The 20,894-nt window shown below is 43.3% G+C and overlaps 1 protein-coding gene and 1 long non-coding RNA gene across 4 annotated transcripts; one reads left to right on the top strand and one right to left on the bottom strand.

Moving 5' to 3' along the window:
• Positions 1–470: 470 nt before the first annotated feature.
• Positions 471–18,386, bottom strand: LOC119129968. The gene is made up of 3 exons (XR_005099323.1): positions 17,970–18,386; positions 8,939–9,097; positions 471–1,102 (listed from the first exon to the last, which is right to left on the bottom strand). It is a non-coding gene; the product is annotated as an uncharacterized LOC119129968 (long non-coding RNA).
• LOC119129967 (homocysteine-responsive endoplasmic reticulum-resident ubiquitin-like domain member 2 protein) lies at positions 17,088–20,582 on the top strand. Of its 3 annotated transcripts, none has more exons than XM_037263397.1 (9): positions 17,088–17,177; positions 17,582–17,817; positions 18,390–18,467; positions 18,541–18,642; positions 18,798–18,922; positions 19,128–19,241; positions 19,306–19,596; positions 19,814–19,922; positions 20,176–20,582. In XM_037263397.1, the coding sequence occupies exons 2-9, from the start codon at positions 17,668–17,670 to the stop codon at positions 20,350–20,352; spliced, it is 1,146 nt and encodes a 381-aa protein (XP_037119292.1). In that variant the 5' UTR covers positions 17,088–17,177; positions 17,582–17,667; the 3' UTR covers positions 20,353–20,582. The 3 variants fall into 3 exon arrangements, with proteins under 3 accessions (XP_037119292.1, XP_037119293.1, XP_037119291.1); XM_037263396.1 differs by lacking the exon at positions 17,088–17,177 and adding an exon at positions 17,189–17,373; XM_037263398.1 differs by lacking the exons at positions 17,088–17,177; positions 19,306–19,596 and adding an exon at positions 17,187–17,373.
• The last annotated feature ends 312 nt before the right edge of the window (positions 20,583–20,894 follow it).

Raw genomic sequence — 20,894 nt, 5'->3', positions numbered from 1 at the left:
GAGTGTTTCCAATCAGTGGAAGCGGCGGCCTGCTTTCTGTGAAATGAGAAGAAATGACACATTTAGGAGCTGGAATATATTTTTGGATTTGTTGTTGAGGTTTATTGTAAAGTTCAAAAAGACTTTTGCCTCGCACCTTGCTTAAATAAAAGCTGCAGTAAATGTATTGTCATAAAAGTAGGTGAGAAGAGAATGTTGGAAATAATGAGAGCTCATTGGAAAAAAGCTTCTTTAGGGCCCTTTTAAAAGACATGCATTACTCTAAAACAACGTATGGCACTACTTTCTCAGTGCATTCTCACGTATCAGGAGTCAGCAGCGCCATTTGAAAGGCTGCAGGCATAAATAATGACGATTTATGAAGCCAACAGCTATGAAGTGTCCACGTGAGCTGCGACGTGTAACATGACAACCATTGTTCAGAGGTATGTTTTCACTTTTCAACTGAATAGCTTCGAGCTGAGAAAATGCTATTTATGTATTCATAGCACACTGCAAGAAGGTTTGATTGCAAGAAGATGAACTTGCTTTTGACGACTCATTTTTGTCTTCAATTTATTGCTTTCATAAATCTGTATTTGTTGTTCTGCATATGATCATTTGTATTTTTTTGCAGTGTTTAATAAATACCCCAGAGTTTTCTCCACCTTAAATGTAATAGCTCTGTCCACAAACAAAAGCCATCCACCCACCCACGTTTCTTTTTTCCCCCCCGTTCATTTAGCCTTCTAATTTAAAGTCCCTTTCAGTGAGGACGCAAGTTTTTCAAATAGCAATAATTGCAGAGCGAAAGGCTGAGTGAATTGAATGAGATCATATTTGATGGTCTGGAAGTTAGCATCCAGGTTTCTGGTTGAGTCAATGGCAGTATTAAACTGCTAATCAGGATAATGGGAGCAATTATTTGATTCTAGGAAGGAAAGGATTTCGAGCAGAGTGACGGCGTCGGCCATACAGACCACTGCTAACCACGGTTTTGTCGCAGTACCTTGATCGCCTTCTTCCGCTGTTGTCCTCATCGAGTTTCACCTCTGCCTTTTGGAGGCATTTTCGGGGATGGCGCCGTCGCTAGTGCCGGTTAGCTTTGGCTCGCCTGCATCACCTAAAAAAGACAGAAGGATTGCTAATTGAATTATTCCTTGCAAATGATTTATTTATGGGTATCATTGTTGACACAGCGTGTGACTGGAAATATCGCCCAAAATAAAAAGTGTTGTTCCGTGACGAAAATGTCTGGCCTACAAGGCCATGTGTGATGATGAAGCACCGCGGTGGGGAGTTAAATGATGAATTGGATCACACTTACTCCCACATTAGCCCGGGCATCCAACCAATCGTCACCGATCAACTCCGCGGTGCCAAAGTCCACGTCACTGAGCGCCCATAGCCGTTATGGCGGACAACTTGCTTCATTGCCATAACAAGCTGGTAGTGGCTTGAAGGACCGCAGCAAGAGACATACATATCTTGGTGCCCCTCGGAGAGAAGAGAAACAAAAAAAGTCCCTGGATGGTTGAGTCATCCATTACTACGGCAAGACTTCCCACTCAACATCAACGTCACCGAGATCATTCTCTACCATATACTGACGCTCATTGTAGTCATCACTTACTGGATGAGGCACAAACCTGAAACCTTCGGAACATTTATACAACACGTCCAACGTGGTTTGGAACGAAACATGCCAAACCACACTGACTCTTCATTGACAATTGCGGCTAGGCCTAAACTCGCTCAGCCACATCAAATGATAATTCTTTTATCTTGTGTAATTGTAGCTCATGGTCTAGCTCACATTACCAAGCGGACTCGTGACTTTGGTCCCATTGTGCTGGCTGGCTGGCTGGCATTATTGTTCCTGCTTAATGCGCACGTTTATTTCCGAACGGTAGTCACGAATCAGCTCTAATTTTCTCCCCCTTTTTAAGATGTATCATAAAATAGGAAGCATGCAATAGCCAGTCCCAAGCCTGTGTTGAGAAAAGTTGAACGTCAGGCCTCACTGAGCCGCGGCTCCACAAACAAAGAAAAGCTTCCAAAATTCAATGTAGCACAGCAAACTCAATTTTGCGACAGGAGGAATTTCTTTCTTTCAATTTCTTCTATGTGCAAGATAGTGAGAGCTGACCGAAACGCAGCGTCAGCCTCCTCTTGGCAATATGCTATAGATTCTTTCATCAGCATATCCCTAAAGCCTGTCAGCAAAAGCTAACCATAGAAAGTGGGCTATTATTTCCCCACTATTTATAAGGTGGACCAGCAGAAACTGGACTTGCAGAAACTTGGATTATGTTATGTTTAAATTTGCGTTGTATTCGCTGAAGTTGGAAAAAAACAAATTCAACTGCAGCATTTCATGTCGTAGCCTGATTTTACAATGACATGGAAATTCACACGCATGATTCATTTGTTTGTTTCTTGCATCCTCCTCCTCAACATTTATCATGAGGTATCTTCCAGTTTGTTACGTGATTCTAAATACACAAGGGCTTCTGTGTGGCACCATACCACAGAAACAACATGCAATGGGTAGGCGGATTAGAAGAGGTGAAGAATGAATGCATGCGACATGACAGCTTGCACATAAAGACGTGTTTCTCAAGACAAGACTGTCCCAAAAGTGCGGACTGAGCCAATCTGGTTGTCCTTTGACGAACTTTAAGAAGCAGGTGATGGCAGAGAGCATCTTGGGAATCTCGGCTGTAGTGAAATGCTACAAACAAGCAACAGAAGGGCTTTCTCGTGATTCATACACAACCAACTCCATCGCTGCCCACTGATGTCTGTTCCAGTGCGAAAGCCAGCCAGCCAGCCAGCCACGTTCCAAATGTTCAACGGCATTGTCACGGCGTCTATTTTTTGATGTCACCATGACAACTTGTTTCAGGAATTGCCAGCTTTACAGTCACACTGACTCATTTATGTTCTGTCCTGACAATGTGACGATGCCCGAAGGGAGCTCCTTTTGATTGCACGCCAATCGTGACCTTTCCGGGAAGCGACGCCTCTGAATCTTTCTCTCCCTTGCAAATGGTTTACTTTTCGAAAAACTAGCTGTTTCAACCAATCCTTTACTTGAATATAAAGTGCCATTAGCATCATGATATAAATGTCATTCATATTGCCAGATTGTCAATTTGACCTTTTCCAGATTTGTATCTTTGTGATCAAGATTGTGATATTTGTAGGATTGTTTGTCATATTCCAGCCACTTGGCCGACCAGGACAAAAATACTGTAACAAAAAAACAAAAAAAAAAGACGATGACGAGATGAATCAGCAGGAGAGCTTCCTCGAGCTGCCAAGTTGTGAAAGGTCGCCTCGTTATTTGCTTCCGATAAACATGATGTCCCCGTGGGATGTTTGTGCGGCGTAACAATAACAAGCTTGCAGTTTGGCTAAAAATGAGATCCTGAACCAAATGATGAGCGATAAATTGTTTTGCTCACTCTATTTCTATAACTGTCATTGTTGGATATATGTATATTTTTTGGACTTTGTGTAATCGTTCAAGGGTAAACTCAATGTACACTCTGTTGTGTAGATTTTGTAGCACATCACACAATGATGTCAGAGTGACGTGTGCAGATGGTGACCTTGCCCCTGAGCTGGTCTTGAAAGAGATGGATTGGGGGTGGGGGGTTCAAATCGAAAAACCATGACCCTCTGGTTTCTAAGCTTTAGTCTGGATGAGTTTGTGTCACCCTGAAACCTCTTGGGTATTTTTGTTGCGAAGGCAGGCGAGAAAGTTTGCGTCATTGATATTTGTACCACTTGTTTTTTTTCTCCAACATACTACCCAGTCTTTTGCTCCATCGAGAACATACAGTTCGTATCTGCCACTATTAGCCAAAATTCACATACAATGAATTTGCATTGAAATTGAACAATTAAAGGCTAAAAATTGATGCTGATAAATAATCCTGTGTCATCTTATTGGTGGGACATTTGGCTACAGCCCAAGTACAAATATGAGCTCATTTGACGATCTGAAAATTCATTTGGATCTTTCATATTTCACAATTGAACTGTATATACTTGCTTGCCTAAAGTGTTTTATGCATGAGCCCATATGTGTGTGTGTGTGTGTGTGTCGACTGATGGCAAGTGCACGTCTGCCTGCCAGGTCATTAGCTCTGCCTGGAGCATTACAGATGTCTGACTGCGAGGATTTGCCGACAAGTGCTTGGTGTCTGTGTCTGCTTTGCAGCGTTTTCATCTTTTGGCATCACGCAGGCAATCTGTTGACTCCTACGTGCTCACAGACACAAAGACAACAGCAAAAACACACGCACGCACACACTCTCTCGTTTCCAAGACTTGCGCAACACGCCCTTTGATCTATTTGGTCAAAGTAAAAACCTTTCTTGACTTCTGATCATTTCACATCCTTATTTTCAGCATCTTAATGAGCATTTCCTTTTATTTTTTGTGATCCACTTTCTGGCTACCATTTGATCAGAAATGCGCAGAACAGGTGCTGAGATTCTCTTATGGAACATGTGCTTCGAATGGTAGCCAGGTTATCACCATGACAACGCAAGGAATCTGCGTTGGAACGCGTCATCGAGTCCCTGAGGTGCACAGCTAGCAATTGTGCAAAAAACTTTTCATTCCTGCTTGACTCATGTGATCTTTGTATTAACAGGATGTGACGTGAAAAGTCTTGCTCTCTGAGCTTCTCATTCAGATGATGGTGTCACCGGTTCACGGACAATCCTTGATGCACTCATTGGCCGCATCAGCAGGTAGACAACATATACAAAAATACAAATACATAGTTTTAGCCATTAATATAGTTGACAAAAGACGAGTTTACATTACTTTCAGAGAATAGGAAGTGGAAACGGAAGAAATCCTTGCGATGCCCAAGCCTAATATTCCTAATTGTCGGACCTTTCTGAAGCATCTCATTGGGTCAGCGGGTTAACAAGCTGGCTTAACCCAATGTTTCAAGGAGGCTTCTTGAAACTTTCACTTCACTAACCTGTGTAGCTCTTCATTAGAATCAGTGGGCCTCCTTCACCCATAGTCCTTGTTAAGTAACCAAAGTGTGTGCCGGACCACAATAGACAATAGACGGACCGATAGAAGCGCTTGTCAACTTCTCCTAACATGCATAGAAATATGAAGGCTTTAGAAATAGATACAGTGGAATCTCAGAGGTATTCCCCGTTAAGTTGGAGCAGTTGCTCAAGGTCTCAAGAGGGCTTTTAGCATCATGCCGACTTGAGCCAGCAAGGACAGGGACAATTGCGTAGGAATTTTTCTGGTCTCTTCTACGTTATTATGGCTGATTCTTGTTTGTCTGAGACCTTTGTTAGGTAGAAGTAAACTGACATTTTTTCCATCTTTTTTTTTTTTTAGAAATCCGAGAACCGAATTGTGTCAAAATGTGATATCAAATTCAGCGTTTCTGCCAGCCTGGAATGTGTGGGAACACCATCCATCCGTCCGTCCGTCCGTCCGTCCGTCCGTCCGTCCGTCCGTCCGTCCGTCCGTCCGTCCGTCCGTCCGTCCGTCCATCCATCCATCCATCCATCCATCCATCCATCCATCCATCCATCCATCCATCCATTTAGCAAATCCTCATTTGCGGGTGAGCTGGAGCCAATCGTCACTGACGGTGGATGAGAGGCAGAAAAGTTCCACTCCCAATGAAAGTTGTCTCGACTTTTCAGCATCTTATCAAGATGAAGTTTGTCACAGTAACATCACCCCCACAACATATTGCTTTGCAGAGCCTTGCGCCATATTGGCTGGTAAATCAACACCTTCCCCACCCTCAGACTCATACTTGAATGTCACACGTTGGATTCTCCCCAATCTGACAAGTGCAAATCTCATCATCCATTTTGTCAGCTGCTGACGTCCTTGACCCCTGTGATTCAGCGGCTACTGTCAAACATGATAATTCATACAAGCGCCGCCGTTTGTCAACATTTGTGTATTCATTCACATGCGTGATAATCACTCTCTGACAGATCTTAGCTTCGATCGACAAAAAAGCACAACGCTGCTGAATGATACTAGAAGGTACCTTTACGGTTACTTTAAAGTTCTATGATGCATTTGTTGATTGCGCTCTATTCTGAGATGACCAGTGCAAAAGCACTGGATGCTCCTTCAATGCTGGGATACCCCGACAAGGATTATATTGATTTTCGCTCATGTTCCATTATGTTTACTCTTTAAGCTGGCAAGTATCAAGCCAACACGAGAAGGATTTTCTTGCCTTCTGCCAATCCTTTCAGCCTGCCATCAACTTATTTGTCCTCATTCGGGTCGTGGAATACCCAACAATGGCTGCCAGTCAATCACAAGGCCGTTCACTATGCAAGTTTCCTGTGACTACCTTTGGAAATGACAAGAAAAGAGCATCAACGTAGCCCTGGTTCAACCTTGGAGGAATTATTTTTGTTATTTTCTATTTCTCCAATCTTTTGTTGAATGATTTAGTCTGTTTCTTTCAATGGCTGCTAAGAGAGTCTGTCTGTATGGGCTGTGACCAAAGGGACAGATCATTTCTCCACTTCCTGTTTTTTGTATCATGTTCTTGTATTCTCACTTAGGCATTTGTCTGGGATTGTGGTTAAAAATAACATGTAAAAATACAAGCCTGGAAGGATCCTTCTTTCTTGCCAAGCCCCCATTGAGCTATCTATCTCACATGCGTCATAAACAGTGCTGGCACAAGAGCAGCCCATTGAACATTTTCCCACATTAAGGACTAAAAAGGAAAGGGAAAAAATATACAGTATGTATTTGCTTTAGTCACCAAGAATGATATAATTAATATTGTTACCCAGCACATAGAATGAATTCAAGTGGGTTGGCTGAGGGCAATTATTATTATCATTATTATATTTACATCTATTCTTGTGACTTCCGGAACCTTTGGACATACACGTTAGCGTTACATCAGAATCATGGTAACAAATAACAAGACAAATAAACCTGCAAGTTTCAGATGTTAAGCCTGACAACAACCTCAATACAGTAGAGTCAAAACAAATGTAAAAGCCAGCTTTTTGTCCCTCCTATGCACTCGGAATGTACAGATTCCTGTCAATGTCTTTCGGAATGACAACCCCGACCCTGCGTTTATTTTCAAGGGCCTGCTTTTGTCGTTGACCTAATTGCCTCCCAGCCCAGCCCAGCCCAGCCCAGCCCAGCCCAGCCCAGCCCAGCCCAGCCCAGCCCAGCCCAGCCCAGCCCAGCCCAGCCCAGCCCAGCCCAGCCCAGCCCAGCCCAGCCCAGCCCAGCCCAGCCCAGCCCAGCCCAGCCCAGCCCAGCCCAGCCCAGCCCAGCCCAGCCCAGCCCAGCCCAGCCCAGCCCAGCCCAGCCCAGCCCAGCCCAGCCCAGCCCAGCCCAGCCCAGCCCAGCCCAGCCCAGCCCAGCCCAGCCCAGCCCAGCCCAGCCCAGCCCAGCCCAGCCCAGCCCAGCCCAGGTCAGCTCAGCTCAGCTCAGCTCAGCTCAGCTCAGCTCAGCTCAGCTCAGCTCAGCTCAGCTCAGCTCTCTCATAACAAGCCTTATGTACTATCTGGCCCAGGCAGCTGTTGTGATTGCATCTTCGCTCCAATGACATTTCGTTTACTGGGTTAGTTGGCTGGCGCAAAACGGAAACGGCTTAGGGCATGCTATGGAAGGGAATTGTTAGGCGCTGCTGCCATTATGTGCGTCAATGTCGGTGTGACAGACTGACATCCATTTTCACTGCAGCGTTATCCTTTCAGGGTTGGGGAAAGATGCCTGAAAACTGCTCTAGATGAAAGACCTGTCACCCGTCAAGATCAATGGATGCATGTTTGTGGATCATTTTGAAGGAACTTGCCGTATAAGGAGGAAATCTTTTCAAGATTTTGGAGGACAGCCATGGAGAATCCAGTTTCAATGACAAACAAAAAGAGCACGCCGACAGACATAATGGAGGCATCGGAGAAGGAATTAGTCCTCCATCTGGGCGCATTAGAGACAATGGAAGCTCCTTCGAAACAAATGGGGACACAATTAAGCATGGAGAATGTACCGGGCACAAAACCAAGGGCACATTTGCGAGGGCAAGGACAGGATTGAATATACGACAGCATTTGTTTTGCATCCTCAAAATCCATTTAAGGTTACATCATTGAAGGAAGACTCTCGCTTCCGGAGCGAGGTGAGGTCGCTTTGAGTGCCCGACATGTTATACATCTTGTGTTGATCTGAGACGCAAGATAATTGAGAGCTCATTGGAGTTGAGTCAAGAGCCGGAAGGGAGTGCAAGTGGCGGGTGAGCTCGGCATTCTTCAGTCTGATTGTGGCGCGTGTGAGGAGGGAGAAACGTGGAGTGCGTTGATTACATTTACTTAGCAAAGGTTTCGGGGGTCAGCGTGCAAGACAATTGCCGTGATTAGTCTGCATGTAAAACAGATAACATTAGATAAACAAGGGCGTGACGAGCTTTTCTGATCACATATTGTTTTTCGATTGTCCTCATTGGGGTCACAGGGTGACACCCCAAACTAGATGTTAGCATTCACTTTGGAGGTTGCATGTTCTCCCAGTGCCGGCTGGCGTGGGTTTTCTTCAGGTACTCAGGCTCCCTCACACATTTACAAAATATGCACGGTTGGTTCACTCTAAAAATTGTCCTTAAGTGTGAATGTGAGTGTGAATGGTATGTACGTATATGTGCCGTGTGATTGGCGGGCGACCAGTCCAGGGAGTCATCAGCCTCCCGAAGTCAGCTCGTATAGACTCCGGCAAATCAAATGGATGGATGGATGAATGAATGGATGGATGGATGGATGGATGGATGGATGGATGGATGGATGGATGGATGGATGGATGGATGGATGGATGGATATTTCTGTGCAGGACATTGAATTAAAAACCTCACCAGAGTTTGCTTTCTAGAGTTTTTTTTAGTATTACTGTGAAATTAAAAAGGTCTCACCTGCTTGTGTGTAGATAAACTTTGAAGACACGTCTTTGTCTTACTGCTTCATCACATTTTCTCTGCCCTTCAGGTTTCCATGGGAATAGTGGTGAATCACTCTGTAGGTAGGAACCCAGTTGTCAAGGACTTGCATATTGCAGTGGAATTTCCCACATTCTAAAAGTCAACACGTGAACCAAAAGACAAGGAACAAAGAGTTTTGTCAACAGTACATTCAGGGTGATTGGCAGGCAAACATTGATTTGCTAGGATTTCAAAACATCTTTTTTTTTTTTTTTTTTAAGAAATGCAGTACTCTTCTAACCTCTTGAAACATTGATTGCTTGAAGGCGAATATATTTTTTGATATTCTGACTTTGGAGATTCTGGACAACTCACCGACCAATCACTGGACACAGTCAGACTAGTATTAATATTATGAAATCATATTTTAACTAATACCCCCAAAGGTTGAAGAAGGTGCAGGATTTCTAAAATGGCTTGAAAAAAAACTGCTGCAAATGTGGAGTCAAAAGCCAAATAAAGTGTAAACAAATCTTGAAGAAAAAAATTCTCAACTAAATTGAAACCTGGTAAAAGCTTCAAAATACCATACTTGACCCAGCCGTCAATGACAGATAACAAACTGCTGGTGAAACAGAACTTTGTATTTTGCCAAGGGTAGTCATTATTTTGGCGTGCAAGCTACCAAGGAGAGGATACATTGAGCGACCTTTTCCTTTCAGCTCAATATAATATAATCCTTGTGAACATTACTCAACAGATTGCTAATGTACAAAGATGAAAAATACTTGACTTTGGATGTGTGGAGGCTGCAATTCAAGCATTGGGCAAAGATAAAGGTGCACTTCCGGTCCTACCATATGAAGCTTGGATAGTGACGCTCTTCGCACATAAAGCTCTCATTTCTGGAATTCATCCAAAAAAAAAGGTCATTTTGAGAAAGCAGGTAGAATCATTTGATAAATCAAAGACAAACTGAAAATAGTTTATACATGACAGATCATTTCTTGGACATATCAAAGATTAGATGAGGTTGGCAATGTATTCCAGCTACTCTGAGAAGGTCATTGCACTCGGATGAGACACAACGGTGGCATGATCAAGCAGGAATAAACGCAAATGAAACAAAAGAAAAATATATATATCAAAATATCAAAAAGGAAATTAGCAGGTGACATTTTTTTTCCATGGTGTGAAACGTCAACATGGCAATTTAGTCTTTTTTTTTTTTTTTTAGCCATATTGTACTGAGCAAGCAGGAAAAAGACATACAGAACTAAATAGAATTTCTATAGGCCTGTTAGAGTTGCCCTGCATGAAGACACATCTTGTAAACATGAGTCACCAATCACAAAGACAACAAGACCTTCCCATGGGCCACTGTCCTGACTAAATGGCTCCAAAAATAGAGTTCATTTGCTTTCCCAGTTTGATCGAATTTGATAGGCAATTACCTCTGATAGATAAAAAGGGTGGTCCCGCTCCAAGAAGCAGGCTGTATACAACTCCTTCTCTGAAAAACACAATTATGCAGCCATTTATAGAGGCAACTAAATTGTTTGTGTGCTATGAAAATTGAACTACAAATTGGGGCCCAATTGACTTGCTATTTCAGAACATATCGAGAAACCGACAGGTGCTTTTGGAAACAGATTACAGTCAATAGCTATTAAACTCCATGTTACAAATAGACACTTGTAATTATCTTTGGCCTCTTTATGTAACTGTTGAGTGTATTTTTTTTTTATGTCAGTCATTTTACAGTTGAGTTTAATGGCCTCGTATATGATTTTGTTCAATATGGAAGTGAAATAAGTCACATTTGTTTGGAGGCAGTGTTGTCTCCAGCTGGCTAAGCAATACAGAAAATGATCCATTCAGATTCATCAATTTTGGTCAAGCTGTCACCATCATAAACCTTTTATGAACTGTACAGACTACGATTTGTGTCATTCCTATTCAAACGTCGTCTTTGCTAAGACTTTGGATTAGATGGCGACGTGACAATTGTGACCTGTGCGGAAAAAAAGCAATGGATGCCAGCAGTCAGAAGAAGAAGTGATCAAGGAAAATAACAAAACAAGAGGATGAGATATGGCTACTGGTGTAGGTGTAGAGACGTGTGCTGAGCCACGGTTCAATATAAATATGATTGCCTCCCTCAAAAGCCTACACAAATTCCTCCCAGCACGACACTTTATATGAGTGGTTGGACAAAGGCATCAGAACAAACAAACAAACAAACAAACAAACAAACAAACAAACAAACAAACAAACAAACACTAACCACTGCTGGAACCTTTTCTATTTCTGTCATTTTATGGAACAATCTCAACAAAGAAACGAAATAATCCAAGTCTGACGTCATTTGAAATAACTAAAGAAATGTGAATTTTGCACCAAACAATCATTTCTGGTGCTCGCTTGAGAGCTAGGCCAATATGGTCCACCCATGACAATCATCAAATCATTTCAAAAAGGGATTTGTTTTTCGATCATTGCTTCTGTGTTGCTTCAACAAACATTCTTAATTCACCGCTGCAATTAGCAGCAGATTAGCAGCATTTCTGAAAGTGCATCTGAGTTTCGGTCGATGCAACACACACTTGGAGAGCTGCTTACTCATCCTCCACTACAGTACGTGATGTGTTTGGTGTAACTAACCGCTGCTCAGCTGTCCACTCCCACTTCAATTCTCACTGTAGGCTGCGGGTCGGGAAGGCCCGAAGCACGAGGATCATCGACTACAAAAATGATGCCCACCTGCTGGCAAACGCTCTCCCACATCAAGACAGCGCTTCCTTACAAGTCCTCATTTATCTGTGTCGCCGCCCACAGCCTGTGCCAGCCACCATTTTCATAACATATTTGGATATTTCTTTCTCTACTGATGATTGTGTTGCAAAATAGTTCCTCCAAGATTCTTTCTTCAATCATCTGAAATAATCAATAATCAAAGTCTTGTCAGGACAGAAAGAGAAGCACATTTGAATGCTTCAAATCTCTTCATGTGACATTCTGGAAGAAAGCTGCAGTGATTTCTTTCATTTGAGGAAACGGCCTTGCTGGGATGAGTCACTTGCACGTGTTTAAGAAAGAAGAAAGTTCATGTTCAATCAAGTAAGTGATGGTACAGTATGTTGCACATGAAGATATTTTCACATGACCACTATCACTTCTGTCCCCACACTTTGCTAATGTGTCTTTTGTGTGACTCGTGTTTTTGGGCTACTGCAGCAGCAGCAGCAGCAGCAGCAGCAGCAGCAGCAGCACCAACTGAAGTGTCCTGTGTGACCTTCTCGCGTGTACTTTCTTTGGTGAGCATTCTCAGCTCTCGTCTGCCTCCCTCAGGTTCAAGCGGGCACTTCCGGTTCCCATGGTCATTGGTATGCATGTTATGCTGCAGACCTCTCTCTTTCAGCCAGTGGAGCAGGTTTTTTAATGAAGCCTTTTCAGCTGGGGTCCAAAGCGCTTATTGTTTTGACATTTGTCCAACGCTTAGTGCAAACTCCCGAGCAGATAACAGATGAGTGACTAGGCTACGAGTAAATATGGATGAGAAGCTTTTGTAAATGAAGTTTCCGTTGGCATCGTAGAGCCACAATACGCGCATGAACAAAACCTGACCTGCATAACCTGATGAGTTGTGTAATATTGTAACACAAGAGCCTTCCAAACAATGAAAGCTGTTTACGTTGCGCAATCCGCTCCTTATCATGATCTGAACGGTGACATTCTTAAAGCAAGTCTCCCTGTGAAAAATAATATTCGGACTTGATTCCTTTCCAAAGCTTACAACGAAAGCTTTTAACATAGAATCTTTGTCAATTTGCTCTCAATTTTGCGTCTCTGCCTTGTCCGCAGGGATAACTTCATCTCCTGGACCTATTTAAGGTGGAGAAAGATGAGCTATCTATCTATCTATCTATCTGAAGCAGCAGAAAGATGTGAACCAACTGAGACATGTACTATCTGTTTTTGCTTGCTTTTTTGGAAGTACCATTAAATTGGGGAGCAGTGCATTAAAGTGACAATGGCTAGCTACCATGGCAACAATACTTGCTTCATTCAGAGGATTCTGAAAACTGTTCAACAGACTATTCAATCTTTTTAGTTAGCATACATGCATTGAGTTTTAACAATGTGTTGCAAATGAGGCCAATTATTCACAAATGCACTGTGCACGGGTCATGCAAACCTGCAATGGAAATGGGAATCATGATGCAAAGTGACAATGTCACAATGATGAGTCATACGAAGACAACAAAGATGCAAATGCAGTGAGCATCTTATGACAAAAGAGTGTCAAATGATGGCTAAGTGTCACATGAACTTCTCTTTACAAAGCTGAAAAAAAACCATCTATTGTAATACAGTTAATATCAACCGTTTGATACATTTACAATTGGAATTGACCTTCCACTTGGTTTCAACTTATGGATTCTTCCCGTCACTTGACCGTGTGTGTTTTAATGACGTCCAGGCTTGTCAAGGGTTCTTCCGTCGTATGTCATTGTGACCAGTAAGTGCAATCAACCCACCACATTTGTGTTCTCTCAATGGACTCTGCGTAAGTGTGCGTGTTTGCAGTTCATTTGTGTTTGGCTCCGCATCAAAAGGGTCTGTGAGAACTCGTCGAGACTCCAGTGACGTCAATGACATTGTAAGAAAGGCAAGCGGCTATGACTGAACACTCGTTGCAATCACTCGTGTCTAGTTCCGGCCACGCCTGATCATTTGATGAAAGCATCGGCTGCTTACATTTTTGGACCTAAACGATGTTGCTTTGACACAGTGGCAATTTGCTCCCCGTAGCCCGTTCACTTCAACAATGAACGATGTAATCATGCCTTTTTTCTTTTTCTTTTGCATGCGGCACCCCCGCCTTTGTTTCTGTGTCAGAAAATGTTCACGTAAAACTGGGCTGAAGCTTTCTATATTTTTTGTCAGAGAGGCGCGACACACGTCCGCATGTCTCCATTTTTCCGGCATGACTCGTTCATTGCGTATTCAATCCAGCGAGTGTTCATATTGCTCAGCTAAAGTGAGCAACTTGACCTTTACATACATGACATTTTCTCATCTTGATGACAAGGCGCTGAGGTGCTGTTTCTAATATGGACTGGAGGATGGATGGTGGAGATATGGGAGATAGATATACTTGACAGCAAAAGTAGGAAGCAAGCTGGCAGTCCAAGAAGCCAAGCAAAAAGCCCCCCAGGTTCAAGCTCGGGAGGCGCCCGCCACCTTCACAGTGACACAAATTGTGCCTAAGGCAAGCTAGAGGGAAAAAGTAGCAACTGTGTCCCAACGGCAACATCAACACAGCCTTTGATATTGTGCACAGACATCACGCAGTACATCCGCAGTCTCAAAGTACAATTCCAAAGAAACATTTTTCAAAAATAAAAACAATTCATTGCTGCTTTGATTGGCATGTTGAGTACTGTATTCACCACACTCACACAGGGAACTCCTCTTCCGCAAAGAAACACATTACCATGGAAACTGAACTTGACATACGGAGTCCTCCCGAGCCTCTGCAAGCTTTGTTGCTGTGGTGATGTCAAAATTCCAAAGGTGTCACAGAAAAGTGTGCAAACAGAAGGACATCTGTGCTGGATTTTTACCAACGCATTCAAAGCATCTTCTGCAAAACAGCATTGATGCGACAACCAAAGCTTTTGTGTTTGCACAAAGCCAATGCATACACCAATATGCCTGGACCAACGTTTTGTGAGGTTGAATATATCATTCAACTATACAATTCAACAAAATTGCTGCTGCTGGTCAAAAGCGTTTGTGAAGATCACAATGACCCGCATTGGCCGTCATTGTCTGAATGCTTCCGGCTGCAGCTCAATAGCGAATACTAATGTCATAATTATGGTAACCCGGCAACAGGAAACGGGCTGCCCTGATGGAGAGAGCCAACAAAGCCAGCCGTCTGTCCGTCCGTCCGTCCGTCCGCTTCAAACGGAAGCCAACAAATTCCACATCCAGAGGACTTTTGACATCTTAGCAGGACTTGCACCCCCTTTCCAAGACATAGACACCATGCTACAAGTACACTAGTTGTTTCGATAAAAGTCCATTTTTATTGCATTATTCATGGTGGAAGTATGATTCATTCATTGGAAAATACCTTGACTATCGATTTTTTTCATCCCTTTTCTTGATTTCTTCTCAACTGGGCATTTCAATAATTATTTCAACAATATCAAGAGACTTTCTGTGTTGGTAATACGGTAAAGACAGACTGAGTGAAAAATATTTTTTTTCTTCTTCAAAGAACCAAAAACGGAAGTATGATGTATTTCGGTAGGTTGAATGGAAAGATTGCCTGGTTTTTAAAAAGACAATCAATGGGGTATGTCTTTACCGTTCCGGACCAAAATAAAATTCACAAAAAAGATGAAAAATAATCTTCACTTACAAAGAGCTATATCCTGCTCTTGAGAATTACATCTGTCTAAAAAACGCAATCCACTAGCTGCACAGAAACAGCGTTAATACACAGAGAAAAGGAAACTATTTTTACTTAATGGAAATTCTAAATTCAGCACTCATTTTCACAGTATCAAGAGTTCCTGTCTCAGTGGCGCGTATCCGTAGCCTGCTGAGAAGCAAATTTAAGGTCTGCGAGGGGCCATTATGAGGTGACCACAAATAGCCCATGATTGCAGCACATGTTACACGTGCATCGCTAATGGGTTCTTTGCCGTGATGTGGCTCGGGGTCGTCCTCTCTTTGATGTCAACTAATGACCCACGCTCCGCAAGATGATACGAATACCATCACTATGAAGGAAGCGCTAGCCACCCACCATCTCCCTCCTAGTCATTATCGCGTCCATTTAAAGCACCAGTTAGGGAGGGAGGGAGGGATGGATGTCGTCGGTCCAGTAGCGTGTCATTGACCTTGTCTGATTTCGACTTGTTCTCGTTCGGTCTCGCAAGCACAAGGCCCTAATTCACAGAAGGTTGACTCATTCTTGTTTTTCGGAAAACCTCCATCCATCCATCCGTCCGTCCATCCATCCATCCGTCCGTCCGCCCGTCCGTCCGTCCGTCCGTCCGTCCGTCCGTCCGTCCATCCATCCATCCATCCATCCATCCATCCATCCATCCATCCATCCATCCATCCGTTCGTTCATTCTTGTTGTTAATAATTGGAATACAGAGAAAACTCTTCCCATTACATCAAGGACTTTTGTTTGTGATGAGTCCTAAAAAATACGCTGCTGTGCCAGACAGAGAAACTCTCAAGATGAAAACTTTGGTTACAAATGAGAAATGACATGTATGAAAGAACGCCACTGACCTTAGAGGACACTATCTATCGAAAGACTATTATGTTGCACTACCAAGCCAGGAAATTCAAGCATTGGCAGAGCTAGGATTTTTTTCCTTTGGGATGTGGACGGACGGGTCAAGGATATCGCTGGCGGTATGCAAAACAAACCAAAAATATTTTTATAACCCCCCAAATGCTGAGTAATTTATTTCTGTTCCCTGCGTATGGGGAAAAAAAAGTCTCAGAAAACACGTCAACTATCTTGACTGGCACTTGGGAGGTCCAAGCCTATTTCAGAGGGGGGCAGTTTTTTGGATCATGAGCAGATCCTTTCTTAGTCCTCAAGTCTTGGCTGGCCTTTTGGTTGAGCGCAATCTTGGTCCGATCAGTCCATAATGCTTCGTTTGTAAACGTCATTTTAGTATATAAAATACCTTTTACTTATATAGGGAGATATACATTCACAATTTAAAAGTCTTCTTGAGCTTTTCCCCCATATATTATAATGAATTCAGTTGTAGTGCATCACACAGTAGTGACAATGATTACATACTGCCATCTAGAGGCTCGTTTGTGAATCAAGTCTCGATGCATTTTGGTATGAAAAGGCGCTCCTGTTGTGTGTACTTTTGGAATCCTCGAAGCGATTGAGGTTTTAATTTTCGCAGCAATCAAATGGCATCAATGCAATCTTCACAACGACATCACTTTTCCCACGAATCATTGTAGAATCAATACCAAACATATGTGTTCAGTCAGAAAAATGAATTTGCAAGCGTGCAAAACATGACTTGATATGGAATAAGAGAGTATTTTGTGTCCCGAACACCGAGAGGCGCTGTACTAAGTTGAAGTTTCTTGCAACGCGATCTTATGGCAAACGAGTAAGAAGACAGCTGGGCTCGCTCGGCAGGGTAGATAGGCGTAAACACCTCAGGTAAACCCAATTGATCCTCATCTTATAGCAAACAATCCATACAATCTTATCATCCTTTTATTTAGCTTTTGAAATGCATCTGTATTTTTTTCCTGTGCTTAACACGATCAAACGCACCAACGGCTCAATATCTAGTGGGGCTAAATGTTAGCTCGGCTAGTTGCGTCAACAGTGTACATTGAACTCTCCAACCAAGGTAATTAAGGAATTATTACAATACAATAACCCAGCTTGTGGCGTGCACGGAGGTACGTTTGACCACACCGATCACTGACATTGCATTGTTGCGAAATGTCAGACTGTTTCAGCACTCTAGTAGAGCGTAAATAAGATCCTGATCAAAACATTCTTCTTTTTTTTTTTTTTTTTTCCTCCCCCCCCCCCCTGTCTTGTTCACCTTACAGCCAGAGATGCACTTCACGTAACGTTTGGTGTTTCCAGAACACACCGCACAAGTTTGCCTTTTGCATTTCAAGACAAATGCTTGAGAATGATGGCTCAAGGTGTGATGGACGGTGCGGTTACACTTGTCATCAGGGCGCCTAACCAGAAATATGATGACCAGACTATTAATTGCTGCCAGAACTGGACTGTGGAGAAACTCAAAGCCCATTTGGCAGATGTCTACCCCAGCAAACCGGTGAGTAGAAAAACAACCGTGAAATCGTCATAATCATCAAAACATCTTTCGGAGTAGTATTGACCCATGCTCGTTAGGCATTGTGCAAATGGAATGTTTGTTTTTCCTCAAAACCATGTGAAATAGGTCAATTGTATAAAAAAGTAGCCTACCTTTCCACACTTTTGGGTGTGTCAAAGAGGAGCGATCTCGTCGGCCGGCGCCTGTCGAAACATCAAAGGTGTCGATCAACAAATGCAAACATGCAATTCAACCGATTGAAAATGATGTACGTTAGCTCCAAAAATAGAAGTAGAAAATATCTATTTTTTCTTTCCGATTTGGAAAGAGAAAGTTAAGACTTAGAAATAATATGAGAGCATTGATGGACATGTGAAGCCAGGTCAAGAGGTCAAGCAATATGTGCTATTTGGGTATTTCAAATCCTCGAGTCTAGAAAGGATTAGATTGTTAGTGGTGTGGTTAACATTTACATAGCAACATTATGTACACTGGGTTAGACTTTGTGTTGTGGTGGGTTGTGCAATAAAGGGGTCACATGAGGAATTTTTTTTTTTTTTTTTTTTTGGTAGAGCTCCAAAGACCAGAGACTGGTGTATTCTGGCAAGCTGCTTTTGGATCACGTGACTTTAAAAGATGTGCTCCGAAAGGTACGTAACTCCCAGTTGTATAACCAATGGTGAGGGCGTAACGAGTCAGAACATTTTGCAATGCCTTTTCCAGCAAGACGAGTATCATATGCTTCATCTGGTGTGCCCCTCACCCACGCCCCCCAGCTCCCCGAACCCCACCCGCAGGCCTCGAGAGAGCGCGGCCGAATCCTCGGTGAGTGAGTGAGTGCATCGGTGACATGCTCCTCACTCCTCTTTCATCATCAGCTCCATTTTGTTTCATCATTCGCCTTCATGCCCAAAGAGGTCCCCTAAGAGGATAGGCCCACTCTTGCCAGTCGAAGCGTAATTGGATGCTCTGGTTGACAGGTCACTCAAACTGCTAGTCCTTCCTTCCCCGATCAACGCAGCCAATCAGAGGAGAGCGGTGACGGACTCCGACAACGAGGCGTACAGTTCTCTTACGAGCAGTTGCATCAGCAATTCATGAACAGGTACTTTGGGATTCACTGTATCATCATAATGCAAAAAAATGGATATCCATGTTAAGTCAGCTAGGGTGATTATCCATTTATTGATCCTCAAGAATTGTGTTGGTTGTGCGGAATTTTCAATCGATTAACCAAGTGGCATGTCAATTGTTGCGTGCGCCTCATGTTCATGTTGTCGTGGTGGTCTTTTTTTTTTTTTTCTTCCCAGCTGGAGTCATTTCTCTGCAATGTCCACCCCTCCCACAAACGTGACCCCCTATTACAACCCCATGACGCTCTTGTGGTGGCAGCAGTTGTATGCTCGCCAATTTTACATGCACTAGTAAGTCTTCACTTTTCCAAGGTGGTAGTCATTTCGCATTTCAATGCATGACTTCTCTCAACAGTAATTTACTGGCAGCCACCTCCCAAAACCTAAGCCACGACCTACCCAGGACTCCCCCCGTCCCCCAAGCAGACCCCCTGAGCCAGCGCCCGCGGGTGGATCGCCGCGGCAACCCCGAAGTGGAGATGAACGCCCAAGGGGGGGAGATACTGAACGAGGAGGATCTCAACCGGGATTGGCTGGACTGGGTGTACACGTTTTCCCGGGCCGCCGTCTTACTTAGTATCGTGTACTTTTACTCGTCCTTCAGCCGCTTTCTCATGGTGATGACGGCCATGCTGGTGCTTTACCTGTGAGTGGCTCCTCCTAATCGCTTTATGCAATCCAATTTTTGGCGTTATTGTGATGTTTGCCCGTGTCGCTAAAATATTTGAAACATCGTTTTCTTAGATTTGCAGAAATGCAAAAAAAACCAAAACCTTTCAACACAATTTATGTGTAAAATACTACATTTCTACGAAGCCTTTCCAAATGTTGTTTCCACGTGTAATGTCATTTGTGTTTAACAGTCACCAGGCCGGCTGGTTTCCCTTCAACCTCGAAAATGAACTGCAGCTTCCTGGAGAAAATCAGGAAGAGATGGAGGCAGAGCTACAGAACAATGACCTCCATGGAATGGTATGCGGCTCACTTTTGGGCTATTTGCTTGATTGGCTATGTTGTCACCGGCCACAGCAATAGAACTAACCACTTAGGTTGCTTTTACGCAAGTGGTTGTAATGTTGTGGCCAGTTATCTTTGTATATTAGGCACTTTGAAAAGAATGACATGAGGAAAGACATGCTTGTGATCTTTTATTTTTGAATTCAATTACAATTGAGCAATCATTGCCGAATTACAGAATGTTTTGGCTTTTTTTTTTCCCTTACAGGAACACGTTGCAGACGACAGCTCCGACGATGATGAAGGCGGGGAAAGCGGAGAGGAAGGCGCAGAGGACCCGAACGGCGTCATCCCCCAAACGGGCATCCTGTCCTCCATGTGGGCATTTATCATCACCTTTTTCATGTCGCTCATTCCCGAGGGAGCGCAAAATGCTGCCAACTGAGCTGGACTTCTTTGTCATTTCACCATAAATGGCTTCAATATAAAGCGGCGAGCTGCTCTGCTTGTTTTTGGCTGAAAATTGTAATGTGAAGAATGGACGTTGGATCGATGGATGGATGGATGGATGGTGGTGCCATGTTAGCTTAGTCTGACCCACTCGTCTCGAATGTATTCCAAATGCATCAGCAGACACAATGAGTAACACTAATACAACTCGACACGGTAAACGGATGCAATCCTTTCTTTGTGGGACAAGATGGCTTTTTAAAGTTGGGATGGTGGAAGTGGGATATGTTCTGTCAGGCTGTTGTCAAACTGCCTGTCGCCACAGTGCAGACTTAATGGATGGAATGGCTGCTGCTGTTACATATTTAAAATGTGGTTTATAGATACGCTGTCATGGGTTGTGTGTGTGTGTGTGTTTTGTTTGAATTTTTAACCCTGAGCAACACGGTCCTAAATAATGACCTTATTCTGGGGCTATGAAGAAATTGTCTTGCTCCTTCCTAATTAAACTTTGGAAGTAAAAATGATCATTTACAC

The sequence above is a fragment of the Syngnathus acus genome, chromosome 11 (assembly GCF_901709675.1).
Source record: "Syngnathus acus chromosome 11, fSynAcu1.2, whole genome shotgun sequence".
In the NCBI taxonomy this organism is placed as follows: domain Eukaryota; kingdom Metazoa; phylum Chordata; class Actinopteri; order Syngnathiformes; family Syngnathidae; genus Syngnathus; species Syngnathus acus.
This window is presented reverse-complemented; position numbering and strand designations above follow the sequence as displayed.

Bases quoted from the DNA above. Each gene is read 5' to 3' on its own strand.
- LOC119129967 (XM_037263396.1), top strand. From the start codon at position 17,322: ATGTTAGCTCGGCTAGTTGCGTCAACAGTGTACATTGAACTCTCCAAC. The intron at 18,468-18,540 runs GTACGTAACTCC...TGCCTTTTCCAG, and splicing joins TAAAAGATGTGCTCCGAAAG to CAAGACGAGTATCATATGCT. The intron at 19,242-19,305 runs GTAAGTCTTCAC...TTCTCTCAACAG, and splicing joins CGCCAATTTTACATGCACTA to TAATTTACTGGCAGCCACCT.